Here is a 12,500-nt window from a genome sequence, read left to right on the forward strand (position 1 = left end):
CCTCTCTAAAACTCACCAAAGGGCGAGCAAAAGGGGCTATGCAGAAATCGTGTCGTCTTTTAAGTTGCCGCAGCCCAAGTTTCTGGGCTAGTCACTCCGGTCAAACCAGTTTAGGCAGCGCGCGCATCATATTTTTGACAAGGCGAAGGTCAAAATCGAGCCTTCAGTACGAAAATCAATATGGCGCCTAGAACTGGTGAGGGGACTTAATAAGAGGCAGTTTATGGTAGCCATTCTATGACGTAGGTACGAAATACTGCGTCAAGTAACATTTGATCTTTATTAGATTTGCAGCTACCCAAATGCTGATTTCTGCTGGCTGTCATTTTCATGAACCAATTTAAATAGTTACTAGTATTCTTTTCATTATGAGTGGCGAAAAAATACTTAAAACAATGCACATTTTTATTGTCCATATCAACTTTTTTTTTAGCATGCGGCACCTAAACGAAGAAAATTGTTCATAGTGTTTCTGAAAATCAGCAAAGTGATATCAGTCATATATACAATACAAATTTAACAAAACAGTTATTTTGTGTTTTTCCGTAATTTTTATGACTTATCAACCTTAAAACGCTTCTTTTAACAGCTGGGATGTGTTCATCTACTGTCACTTTTGGCAGAATCCTTTCCTGTCGCCAGCTTCCCTGATGCATGGGGTTGCAGTGTGTCATTATCGTGCACGAGTCCCCTACCCACCCATCCCATCGGACCATTCAGTGCTCCCTCCAGACCTTCTAGTCCCAGTGCTGCTTGCACAGGGGGAGGTGGAGTTTTATCAGTTGCCGTCGGCAGTATGATATCTTCATGGCTGGCTTATGACCTTTTTGCGCATCAACAGTTACTCAAAGTAAGTTGTTTAAGTACCAGTGGCTGAGGTGTTAGATCGGTTGGCTCACTTTTCTCAGCGTTTTGCTACAGTGCGGGAGGTCTGATTTAAACAGGTTAAAATTTGGAACGTGGCCTGCGACCTGAATAGAATAAAACCACTTCCATTGGGACATTCGTTTATTTGAGTGGCTGCCGTATTGAGGAGTAAAAGTGTCTGGATTTAGCCAAAGTAAAATCGAAGCGTCACTCTTAGTGCTAATGTATTGAAACCAAGAGAAAATAAAGTAAGAATAGAGGGCGTCCCGAACACATGCTTTTTTCCATAGGTAATACGTCTCGCGTTATTTTTAGAAAGTTTCATTTCGCGCGGATAAAGTTACCTCGCGTTGCTGGATATTTCGTGGAGGCTTCGCATGACATGACTGAACGATGCATAAATCATGGTCAACTCTCCACAAAAATTTGTTGTAGACTCACTCGGCTACGCCTCGTGAGTCCACAACATTTTGACTACTGTTATGACAAATATCGTTGTCGATAAGAGTACAGACTTTGCTGAACCACTTTCGATTTGTTTTTGTACCACAATATTCAACGCCAAAGAAAGTGTTTATTTCAGAGCGTGACCAAAATCATAACACAAAGAAAGAGCAAGCGTTGTCTATAGCTTTCTCGCAATATGATTGGTTTATTTCCCAGTTCCTGATCGGCTATTACATTGCGTGACAAATTGACGCAAGCTCGACTCGAGCGGCGTTGTCTAGACTCTTATCAACAACGGCAAATTAGCAAATCAGATTGCCAGATTACAAGCAATTGTGGTAAAAACCCTCTCTTCCCACTTTATTTTCTCTTGATTGAAAGCTGTTCTGAACTTGCCTCTGCTCAGAGACCGGAAGAAATAGTGTTTTCAAGAAAATCCGTTTGAAATTTCTAGAAAAGTGTTTTTAGCAGGAAAAATGAATTGTCGAATCGCTCATTTACACTTTTTAATTTTCTTGCTGCGGTCATCTCGAATAACTGTGACGTAGTAGGGATGTCCTATTGTTCTGACACAAATAGCTTTTGTAACAACGGGACAACCGTAACACATCCCAAGTACTTAAGTTGGCGGCGCTCGGGAGATTTGATAAAGACTAAAACTTATTTATTTCGTATACAAACGCTTTCTTTGGAAACAAATTTAAATAAACTTTTCCTGTGTTTTGTTCAGTTTAGGTGTTCCCTTTAAGAAGTATGTTAGCCATGCTAGAATGGTCTCTTTAAACTTATACCTATGTTTGAAAACATTTGGATGTGAAAATTGTGTCACTGGTTGTAACTGCCCTGTATTTAACATAGATTTCAGGAAGGATCTTGTTTGGAGCCGGCTGTAGTGGCGTTCATGTATCGCTTAAAGTTAATTCTGAGCTAGGTCCCCACGATGACTCCAACAGTTCTGCAGAGAACTGGAGTGTGTTCACAGACAGTGCTCTTGCACCTCAGGCAGAAAAACTGGTTTACCACCTTGTGAGGTGAGGTTCTTTTATCTCGAACTTGTGCTAACTGATAGCGTTTTCGAGTTACGTTAAGTTACGACATATTAGAGAGGTTTAGCATGAAATGAGCTAAAATGAAACTTGTTTCTTTATATTTGGCAAATATACTAAAGCTATATATTAGGAACTCTGAAAACAAGCACACTTGTTCTTGGTTTCGTACTTTTAAGCAACCAGTTTCCTTTTCAAAGTTGGTATATGGTCATGATGGCAATTGCCCCTTTGTAAAATGTCTTAGTTTCTGCACTTTCCCTGGAATAGCTTTTCCAGAAATATAAACGATGAATTAACTGCTACTTTCTCAAGAATGTTCTTTTTTAAGAGTTTCGCAGTATCATGTGCATACATTTAACTTTATTACGATGGACGTATATTTTACTCTAATCTGATGGACAGGTTTTTTATAAGTTCCTGCGATGGAAGTTTAGTAAATGTAAGCTAGAGGAATAACCTCTGGGTCTCACAGCCAGAGCCGAGAAAAGGAGAAAGACCAACTACACTTGAGCTTCTATCAATCCAGAATCAGAGGTTCCGCATCTATACTATTCAACTTATAGACACAAGAAGTGGGGGTCTTCTGGAAGATAGATAGATAGTTTATTCTCCACTATATCAATGTAAGGAATACACACAATCGATAAAAAGGAGAGACAAGGCCAAAAAATAGTAGAACTTACGCCATCCCTTAATGATAACCAAAATTCTTAAATTGTGGAAACAATGGAGAAATAAAGAAAGGTACGGACGAGTCAATGAAGTATGCAGTGAATGTCTGGGTAGAGTGAACGAGTAAATCATGTGTTCCATTGTCATCGAGGAAAAGGAAAGGAACTTTATTTAAGTGTCTCGTCGTTCTAGCGTTGGAGCGCTAATTGGGGACACTGTAAACTGAACTTAACAATGAAAGTAAATCAAGTCAAATGTTGGTTTTTTAGGAGAGGGGAAACCGGAGTACCCGGAGGAAACCTCTCGGTGCAGAGTAGAGAACCAACAAACTCAACCCACATATGACGCCGAGTCCGGGAATCGAACCCGGGCCACATTGGTTGGAGGCGAGTGCTCTCACCACTGCGCCATCCCTGCACCCCTAACGAGTTATAGAACTTTGTGGGTAACACTTGCATGATCAATGACATTTGTTAATTCTTGTACTTCTTGTGTGTGATAATTGATTTATTTTATCTCTTTGAAGATTACTGAACATTTTTGCTCATGCTGTGGACAACATCGTTCCCGGTGTCCCGCATTTCAAGGTAAAATCGTGATTTTCTGTCTGCAACCTTTTAATTTACTTTTACCAAATAAATGTTGTTGATTTTTCCCTTCAAATCCCGAATTGAAGTTTTTTTAAACTAAAGGTCCGGTTAAACGGTTTCACAGTTCATCAACAGAGCTTCACGAAAGGCCTTGTGTTCCGTCCCAGGCTGCAGCCGCCGTTGTTACTACGGATGCGAACTTTGTACTGTGAATAGAGCGTTTTCACTCACGTGACCAGCAGCCATATTGGATTACTGAAACAAAAGAAAGTATTTGCATAAAACTAGAGTTTAATTCCCGGAGGAGTAGTTTGGTACACCATCATGGCCGCCATTTCTTTGTTTTGGAACACCAACATGGCCGCTGTGACGTCATGTGAAAACGCTCTATACGGACATGGACACGTCATTGAGAGATCGATTGGTGCGCATGCGCATACCCAACCAGCCGTTTAAAAGAAGGGGGCCAAGGGCTCCAACTTCTTTCAACATTTGCGAAAACAAAAGAAATGTTGAGTGGTTGTTGAAGGAGATGTTGAAGAGGTTTGCATGGGCCTTAAAGGTGCTCTCCTTCACCGAAGTACTCTTTTTTCATCATCTATAAATTATTGGAATTAAAGGAACCTAGAAATTACTTTTAAGGCTTGGTAAGGGAAGGTTTCATTTTTTTCTTCATTAACACCTGGCATTAGTTGGCAAATTGCTCAACAATTCCAACAGAAAAGACTTGATATACATGCTTGTTTGTCATATCCCGTTTAAACCTCTGGTTTGGATTTGTTTCCGGTTGTCCAGGGTTCAACTCGACCACGCTTTGTAAATTGCCAACTGGTTGCCTCCAGCCAGATGGGGTTCTTAAACATGTTTCTGTTAAGTTTGAATTTGTTCTTTCAGGTTATTAAAAGGGGGGTGCCTGTGAACTAGCTTGATGGCTAAGTGCACTTCCACTATAAACAAAGCAATTGCAATTTAATTACTTACATTAAATTGTTCCCTTTCCTTTCGAACGTGAGGTATTTAGCAAATCAAATGTGGTTCAGCGTTGTCTGTACTCTTTTCGACAACGATATTGATCTTCACAGTGGTCAAAATATTGTGCACTGAGTGAGTCCACAACAAATTTTGGCCACTGTGATGACGACTATCGTTGTCAATAAGAGTACAGACAACGCTAAACCAGATTCGATTTGTTTTTCCCCACAACATTTAACATCAAGGGAAATGTTTATTTCAGAGTGTGACCAAGATCGTGACTCAAAGAAAAAGCAAGCGTTGTCTATATCGTTCTCCCAAAATGACGTGAGCAGCGTTGTCTAGACTCTTATCGACAACGGAAAATCAGCCAATCAGATTGCGAGATTACAAGCAATTGTTTTAAAATTTCTTTTCTCCCTTTCCAGCTCACATTTCCTGGTCAGAATAAAGACAAACAGGCGTCGCCTGCCATCCCGGGTATGGCTGCTCCCCAAGTTTCGTCGTCTTCCTCCACTGGCACAAACCCTGCCATAGCTGTCCCCAAGAAAATACTGACCAAAACCAAGCGGGCTCTCTCCGAGGCAGATCTGCATCTTGCTGCAAATACAGAAAAACCCTCTTCGCCTTCCAAGAGCCAAGGAAGTGTTGGACAATCTTCGGATGTGGATCAATCTTCTCAGGGCCGACCCCCCAAGAGCAGCATTGGCACATTTCATCATTTGCCACATTATATGAAACTGTATGAGATCATAAAAGGAGCCTTTGCCAACAACCAGGTAATGCTGAAATAAAATACGTGAAAAGGTCGTGTCTTAATGGGTCTTATTCGCACGGCGGCCATATTGGCCATAGACCAAGCCTCGAGTTGAAATATTTGGGAACGAGTTTCGGTGCGCAAAAACAAAAGTTTTCAATCCCTCGGTATTCAACATAGCCACCGCGTGATTGAGGCCTATGAACGTTGGTATTGATAGCCTGAAGCCACGAAAAGAAGAAAACTTCAAATTAAGAAACTCAACTGCGTTAGACCTTTACTGGTGACCTTGGTCAAGATTCTCCTTTATTATATGGCTCTGTCTCACGAGGACTGGGAACTACAAAATTTACGAATTTGATTGGCTAAAATTGATCTTGACCGCGGTCTAGATTTTCCTATCTAGACCGGTAATGTTTTGCGGTGAGAAGATGCAAACTAAAATACTAAAATATTGAGTATTTTCTTCTACCAATATTTATTTATGGAAGTGCCAAACAGCATGATGACAAAAGAGAAGATGACGAGCAAACTTTGAAAGAATTAAGTTCAGCTCATCGCCACTCATCGCCGTTCGCAAGCAAAATGTCAGTTAGTACAAACCAGTTACATTAAACGAATTAAATTGTTCTTGTTTGGCCATATAATAAACATCTTATTAACCGAGCTAGGTCGGTCTGTATGGGAGAATCTTGACCTCGGTCGCTGGTACAGACCTCACTGCGTTCGGTCTGTACTGGCGACCTCCCGTTCGGCTCAACTGCGTTAGACCTTTACTGGTGACCTTGGTCAAGATTCTCCTATACAGACCTCCCGTTCGGTTAATAAGAACTAAGTACAGCGCTCAGACTCGTTTATTTAGAGGTACACTTATTCGCCCTGTCAACCTTCACTTCACGAATACGCACTATAAAGGGCGTGGTGCCGTGTCTGTATTATGTTAACAAAAACGTTTTTCTTTTGCTTTATACCAAGAGAAATTTCGCTTTGTGGCGTAAGAGTTTTTAGCTTAGCAACGCTTAACGCAATCATTTACCATATAAGGTCAAACCAAGGTATATGAGCTGATAACCGAGATTGAGTGAACCAATCAGAGCACGCGAAATGCATTATCCGAGGTTGAGAATTTAATAATTCTAAATTATCTGTCGTTTTTTTTAATCGCCCGCTGCCATCGACACAATAACAGTAGGGTAATTGTTGCAGCAACTCCTGACAATTATTCAAAATAGCGGCGCGCGGGAAGTTTAAAAACAAAAAGAAGCGATTCTGAAGTGTATTTATTTCGGATAAAAACGATTCCTGCGAAAAGTGTGAAGCAAGCTTCGTTGTAAGCATTATTTCCTTTAGCTTAAGGTTATACTTCAATGTTGGAGTGAAGGTGCCCTTTAATTACGGCCGAATACAACCTTCGCGACAGTTTTGTGGCTCTTTTACTATCACACTTTAAAATCTGTTATTCATTGTAGCAAAAGCAATAGAAGCAATGGCATACGCATGGTACGCTGGGCTGCTTTTGAAATCTTAACATTGTTGCGTCGTGTATATTTACAGGTGTCATTGGTGGATCCATCTCAAGACAAATTTTGCCAATTTCTGTCTGCAACGCTGGAAGCTTTGTCTCTCCTTCTGGAAGTGACTGCATTTTCAGACATTGGGAAGGTATGTAGGAATTCCGTTTATAGTTTTTCGTGTCGTTCCAGTCACATTAATCTCCCTGAAAATTGTGTCAAACAGCTGCTTTTACCCTCACAAAAAAAACAATCCTAACTCTTATATTTGCCTTTAGTTGCTAGACTCTGTGTTGGAAATCAAAATTTGGCGTGCGTCCAATTATTTGCAATTTTCGACTTAAGTGGAAACCAATCGTGCTGTTTCTAGTGGTTTGTTCCGTTGGAAGAGCAGTTGTCTCCGAAAAGAGTCCTACTGGCTGTTAAAATATAGAATTGTTAACTACGATGCCCCGCAGAAAAGCGTCCAAAGATGCTTTTTTTTCCTTCATCACTGTTGTTCAAAAAGACTTTTTCCCTACTTAAATATGACTTCACATGCACCCCGCTCTCTCTTCACCTAATGTCGATCCAGAAGCACGTGACCTTGAAGCGTGTAACTTGCAACTCTTTTCCTTGGAACAAAGCAGGGGATTTATGCCCAAATATGGACAAAAATAAGATGGAAGCGGCACGCGCGGGAAAGTGCACGAGCTACGTTACATCCAAATAAGGAAATTTTTAAAGTGAAGCTCTGAACCGGGGTTAAAAGCTTCGAGGTCATGTTTCTTCTCGATCATATTGGTGAAATCCGTGATGGCGTGCGACCGAAGCCACTTAACAAGGCAAAAATTATCAGATTTTCCTTGAGTATTTTGTGGTGAAAGTTGGCACAGTAATTGAGTATTGGACACCTATATTTTGAAAAAGTTCAAAACAATGGAAATGTGAAATTTTAATCATAGCAGCACTTAAAATATAAGCCGTTGAGATAGCTAACCTGGTAGCTGCCATTTTGCGTCTTAAGGTCATCGCTTCTTGTCTTGTAGCACATTGAGGAAATCCTTGGTTACTTACAAGTTTGTGTCAAACTGGAAGCCGCAAAGACATTCTTATGTGTTCAACAGGTACAGGTAGCTCTTATTCTGGTCTTTTATGAAATGTAACGGAGATGCTAAAATCCCGTCGTAAGAAATTTAATTTCGTATCAAGTAGTAGTACCCATTCTCATATACGAAAATTTCCAACTAAGTTTGTCTCTTAAAGAATTTTGTTTATACCATTTGTATTTGCACAGCTATTACGCACCATGTTTGGCATCAGCGCTCTTAGTCAGCCAGTCCTGATTCTCAGTCCAATTGTTCCTCCATGTTTGGCCGATACCAATGTAATTGTACCGCCTCCATCTGAGCATGTGCAGTCCTTGGATGAACAGCTCTACCACTCCTGCTTCGTCCATCCGTTGACTCTTATTGCGCAGACACTGGATAGATTGAAACCCAAGGAAGAGGCAAAAGAGAAAGCTGTAGAACTGGAAGCGTTAAGGTGCGGAACCATCTTAGATCCAGGAGATTATTTTTGCGCAGGGGAACTGTTAATACTCAACTGATATCGTTGGTTGTTAGTTTTGGAGGAAGTTGGGAACCGCAATGTCAGGTGAAGGAAAAAAATACTTGTAAGGAAGGTCGTAGGTTCGACTCCTGCAACGAGGACCACTCGGATTTTTTCCGACTATCCCCGAGTCATCTTCGGAAAAATACAATATTTCGTAAAAAAAAAAAGAACGTTTTAGTGCAGGATACAGAACCGAGAAAATCAAGCTACGTGACTAAAGAAAAAAAAAAAAAAACGAAAACAAAAGCGATTCTTGAGTTCTTTTATTTCCAGTACAAACGCTTTCTTGAAAAAAATCTCAAACAATAGCCCACGTTCGATATATTAAAACAAAAGGTATCATATCGAGGCTCTGGCGAATAAACTCGTACAAATCCTTGTATTTACTCCCCAGAGCCTCGAGATGATGCCTTTTGTTTAGGACTGAATTTTAAAATATCGAAATTGGGCTATTCGATTGTGCAAATTATTTTCCGACGTTTTTAGTTTATCCCTTTGAAGTTGTACTAGCACTCCAATTTCAAAATCGTTATTCTTTTCTTTTCTTTGTCGGGGGCGATATGATGGAGTCTAAAATATGATGGAGTCTAAAAATCGAACCCAGGTCAAATGGGTGGAAGATTAGTTCTTCCACCACTGCGCCTACCCTGTTCTCATCATGAATGAGATTAAATGCGTTATTTCTTATTTTTTCCCTTGCTATTTGATTATTTTTCTTAGTGGTATCGGGCTCTTTATCAAGAAATTCAAGAGGAAATCCTTCTCTTCTTCTGTCCGACCTAGCATGAAACTTGACAAGGTACATTTATGAGATCTTAGTATAAACAGTTCGTCACACTTTGGCACATACAGTTTTTTTAGCTATTATTTGTTCCACAATTTCGTGGAACAGCGGGAGATTGTTCTCTGGAAATTCAATTTCAGCAATTTCACTTTGCCAGCTTGCACGGGGTGGAACGGACTGTATAAAACGCACGTGCTCAACGTGCACGTGGGGAGCGTGCAGAAGGTCGTTGTTTTTGTCACATACTCTTTTAAATTCTCGTTGCAAATGCCCAACTTGTTGAAACATTGAACTTCGCATGTTGGGTAACGTAGGACCAACATTCTTTTGTTGAGCAACATAATTCGTGTGTTCAGCGGAGCGTACAATACCCTGCGAGTGGAGGTCCTTTCATCTTACCAGATAAGTCAAGGAAGATCGAAGGACCTCTCCTAGCAGTGTAAGAGTTGAACTTCGCACTCATGAAAGAATGGGCAATATTGTTGGTACGTTTACATCTCTACCCAACAAATGTTGGCCAACATTTTTGATGCCTTTAACGTGGCCACGTGTACCAAACTAATGTCGGCCAATATTATTGGCACTTTTAACCTCACCATTCAACGAATGTTGGCAAATATTGTTGGCTCGTGTAACATCGCAACCCGACGAATGTCGTTGGCCTATACAGTTGGTTCTTGTAACGATGACATCACCACTTTACTTATGTTGGCCAATGTTGTTGGTTTTTAAGATCACCGTCCAACAAGGGTTGCTTAACATTGATGGTACGTTTAACATCCCCAATCAGCAACATTTCCCCAGGCACATAGTGTGTACGACAGGAGTAAAATGCATTAGTGTCTATGGGGCATTTGAGGCACTAAATACACCTTACAGAGGTTCACTCTTAAGCCTTATGTCTCATTCTTGTTCCTCCGCTGTAGCAATCACCAATTCATTCTTTCATTCGCTGGTTTGAGCCCTTGGTAGTCCGTGCTTTGAAAGAGTACACCTTGTCAAGTAACGTTATTCTACAGCAGCAGGTGCTCAGTCTGTTGGCACAACTGGTGAAACTCAGGGTCAATTACTCGTTACTGGATTCGGATCAGGTGATGTAGCTCTCATAGTTTAAAAGGGACAGGTTTTTAAGTGGACGTAGTTGTTGTTAACGTTCTCCCCCCACCCCCCAAGGGGTTACCCAATAACGAGTAAAATCGTCTGCCGTTTCGGACAGTGAAATCGAAAGGGAGAATTGATCCTCTCACTTATCTGGACAATTTTTAACCGCGCACTGGTGGCTCAGTTGGTTGAGCACCGGGCTGTCACGCGGGAGGTGTCACGCGGGAGTTCAACTCCGGCCGGACCAACACTCAGGGTCTTGAAATAACTGAGAGGAGAAAGTGCTGCCTTTGTAATTACATCTGCAAATGGTTAGACTCTCTAGTCTTCTCGGATAAGGACGATAAACCGTAGGCCCCGTCTCACAACCCTTCAATGTTCACAATCCTGTGGGACGTAAGAGAACCCGCACACTTGTCGTAAAGAGTAGGGCATGTAGTTCCCGGTGTTGTGATCTGTCTTCTGTGATGTATCCTGGTGGTTAACCTCGTAAGGGAACTATGTCCTATTGTTAATTCCACCATGTATGTATTCATACTCAATCAGTAAATAAATAAATAAATAAATAAATAAATAAATAAATAAATAAATAAATAAATAAATAAATTTAACGGAAACCTGCACTAAAACAACAAAATAACTTTAAACCACAGTATATAATGTCAATTAAAACTGTTCAAACATTTTTTTCCAATGAAAGCGTTTGTATCCGAACAAAAATGAATGTCAAAAACGCTTGTTTTGGCTTTCAAATTTCCCGGGCACCGCCATCTTGAGTGATTGTGACGTGTCGTGGTTGCCCTATTTTTCTGACACAAAGATAGGTTGTTCTGGAACAATAGGGCAACCACGACACGTCACAATTATTCAAGATGGCGGTGCCTGGGAAATTTGAAAGCCAAAACAAGCGTTTTTGACATTCATTTTTTTGGATACAAACACTTTTAATTGTAAACATTATGTTTTGTGGTTTAAAGTTATTTTGTTGGTTTAGTGGAGGTTCCCTTTAAGCACCTCAAATCTATACATTTATTTCATTCTGCGAGTCCTTTCACGGAAACACACGAGCCTAACAAATTGACCTGTGGCCCGTTTCTCGAAACTCCCGGTAACTTTTCGTGCCCGAAAAGTCCTTTGTGAAACTGCCAACCGCTTGTTTTGGAAAGGCGATCTTTTAACACGTTTTAAAGGTAACAAAAAGAAATATTACTGTGAAGTTTGACGACTTAAATTATCTTCGCTCTTGAGATGCAAAGGGAATATTGTGACACCCGAAAATGGCCCTTAAAGTTTCGGGACTGTTGAGAAACGGGCCCCTACTCCCAACTGAGTGGCTTCATAGCTCAGTTGATGGTGCATTGCACCATGGGTTCAGTAAGCAAGTGGATCAGTTCTATATTGATAATTTTAACTTAAACAAGGATAAATTTTTATAGTTTTCTGGTGATTTATTGTTGATGTGATCTGTTTAAATCAGTATTCTATGTATATTGTATCTTATTTCATGCAGTTTAAGAATCGAGAATTCTGTATAAACTGGCTTACAATTACTCAGATTTCAGCTTTTTGTATTGGTACATTTGTATTTTATTTTGATCATCTGTGTAAATGAGTAAATAAATAAATAAATAAATAGAGTAAAATCGGTAGGTGTCTCGGTTAGGAGAAAAAGGTTGAAAGGGGATATAGTTTTTGAGCAGACGTGCCCAGCTGTTAACCTTTTCGCTCCCAAGGAGATTTTCCCATGGACAAGTGAAATCGTCAGTTGTTAGACAGAGTAAATCCGTAAGTGGCCATCTTAGAAGGCAAAGGATAAACCAAAGGGGGTATTTAAATAAGTCAATTAAATGGACGTAGATGATGTTAACCCTTTTGAAAGAACTTGGGAGATCGTTTGCAAAACATTGTAAACAGAGATTTGGAAAGTACAGTCTTGGCTAGTTGGTAGTATTGCCCCTTAAAGACGCAACAGAATAAATCACCCAATAAGTTACTAAGAAGTTGGTTAAATACACTGAAATTTGGGAACGTCTGTGAGAGTAAACCATTGTAATCGTTGTAATGAACGAAACAACTTTGAGAAACTGCAGTGAATGGAATCAAACACGCCTTTCATGGCGAACGACTCGGAACAATCGCGAAATGACTAGAATCAGA

At 40.4% G+C, this 12,500-nt stretch overlaps 1 protein-coding gene across 1 annotated transcript in view; it reads left to right on the forward strand.

The window, feature by feature from the left end:
• The window catches only part of LOC138006633 (huntingtin-like), a 78,506-nt gene that overhangs the window by 25,147 nt on the left and 40,859 nt on the right, over positions 1 to 12,500 (forward strand). Inside the window, exons 20-28 of the mRNA XM_068853083.1 lie at positions 590 to 850; positions 2,173 to 2,345; positions 3,562 to 3,622; positions 5,026 to 5,376; positions 6,909 to 7,016; positions 7,894 to 7,971; positions 8,142 to 8,389; positions 9,179 to 9,257; positions 10,169 to 10,333. Coding sequence (XP_068709184.1) covers positions 590 to 850; positions 2,173 to 2,345; positions 3,562 to 3,622; positions 5,026 to 5,376; positions 6,909 to 7,016; positions 7,894 to 7,971; positions 8,142 to 8,389; positions 9,179 to 9,257; positions 10,169 to 10,333 — 1,524 coding nt within the window. The remainder of the gene's footprint in view (positions 1 to 589; positions 851 to 2,172; positions 2,346 to 3,561; positions 3,623 to 5,025; positions 5,377 to 6,908; positions 7,017 to 7,893; positions 7,972 to 8,141; positions 8,390 to 9,178; positions 9,258 to 10,168; positions 10,334 to 12,500) is intronic.

This window comes from Montipora foliosa, chromosome 6, assembly GCF_036669935.1.
Source record: "Montipora foliosa isolate CH-2021 chromosome 6, ASM3666993v2, whole genome shotgun sequence".
Taxonomy (NCBI): domain Eukaryota; kingdom Metazoa; phylum Cnidaria; class Anthozoa; order Scleractinia; family Acroporidae; genus Montipora; species Montipora foliosa.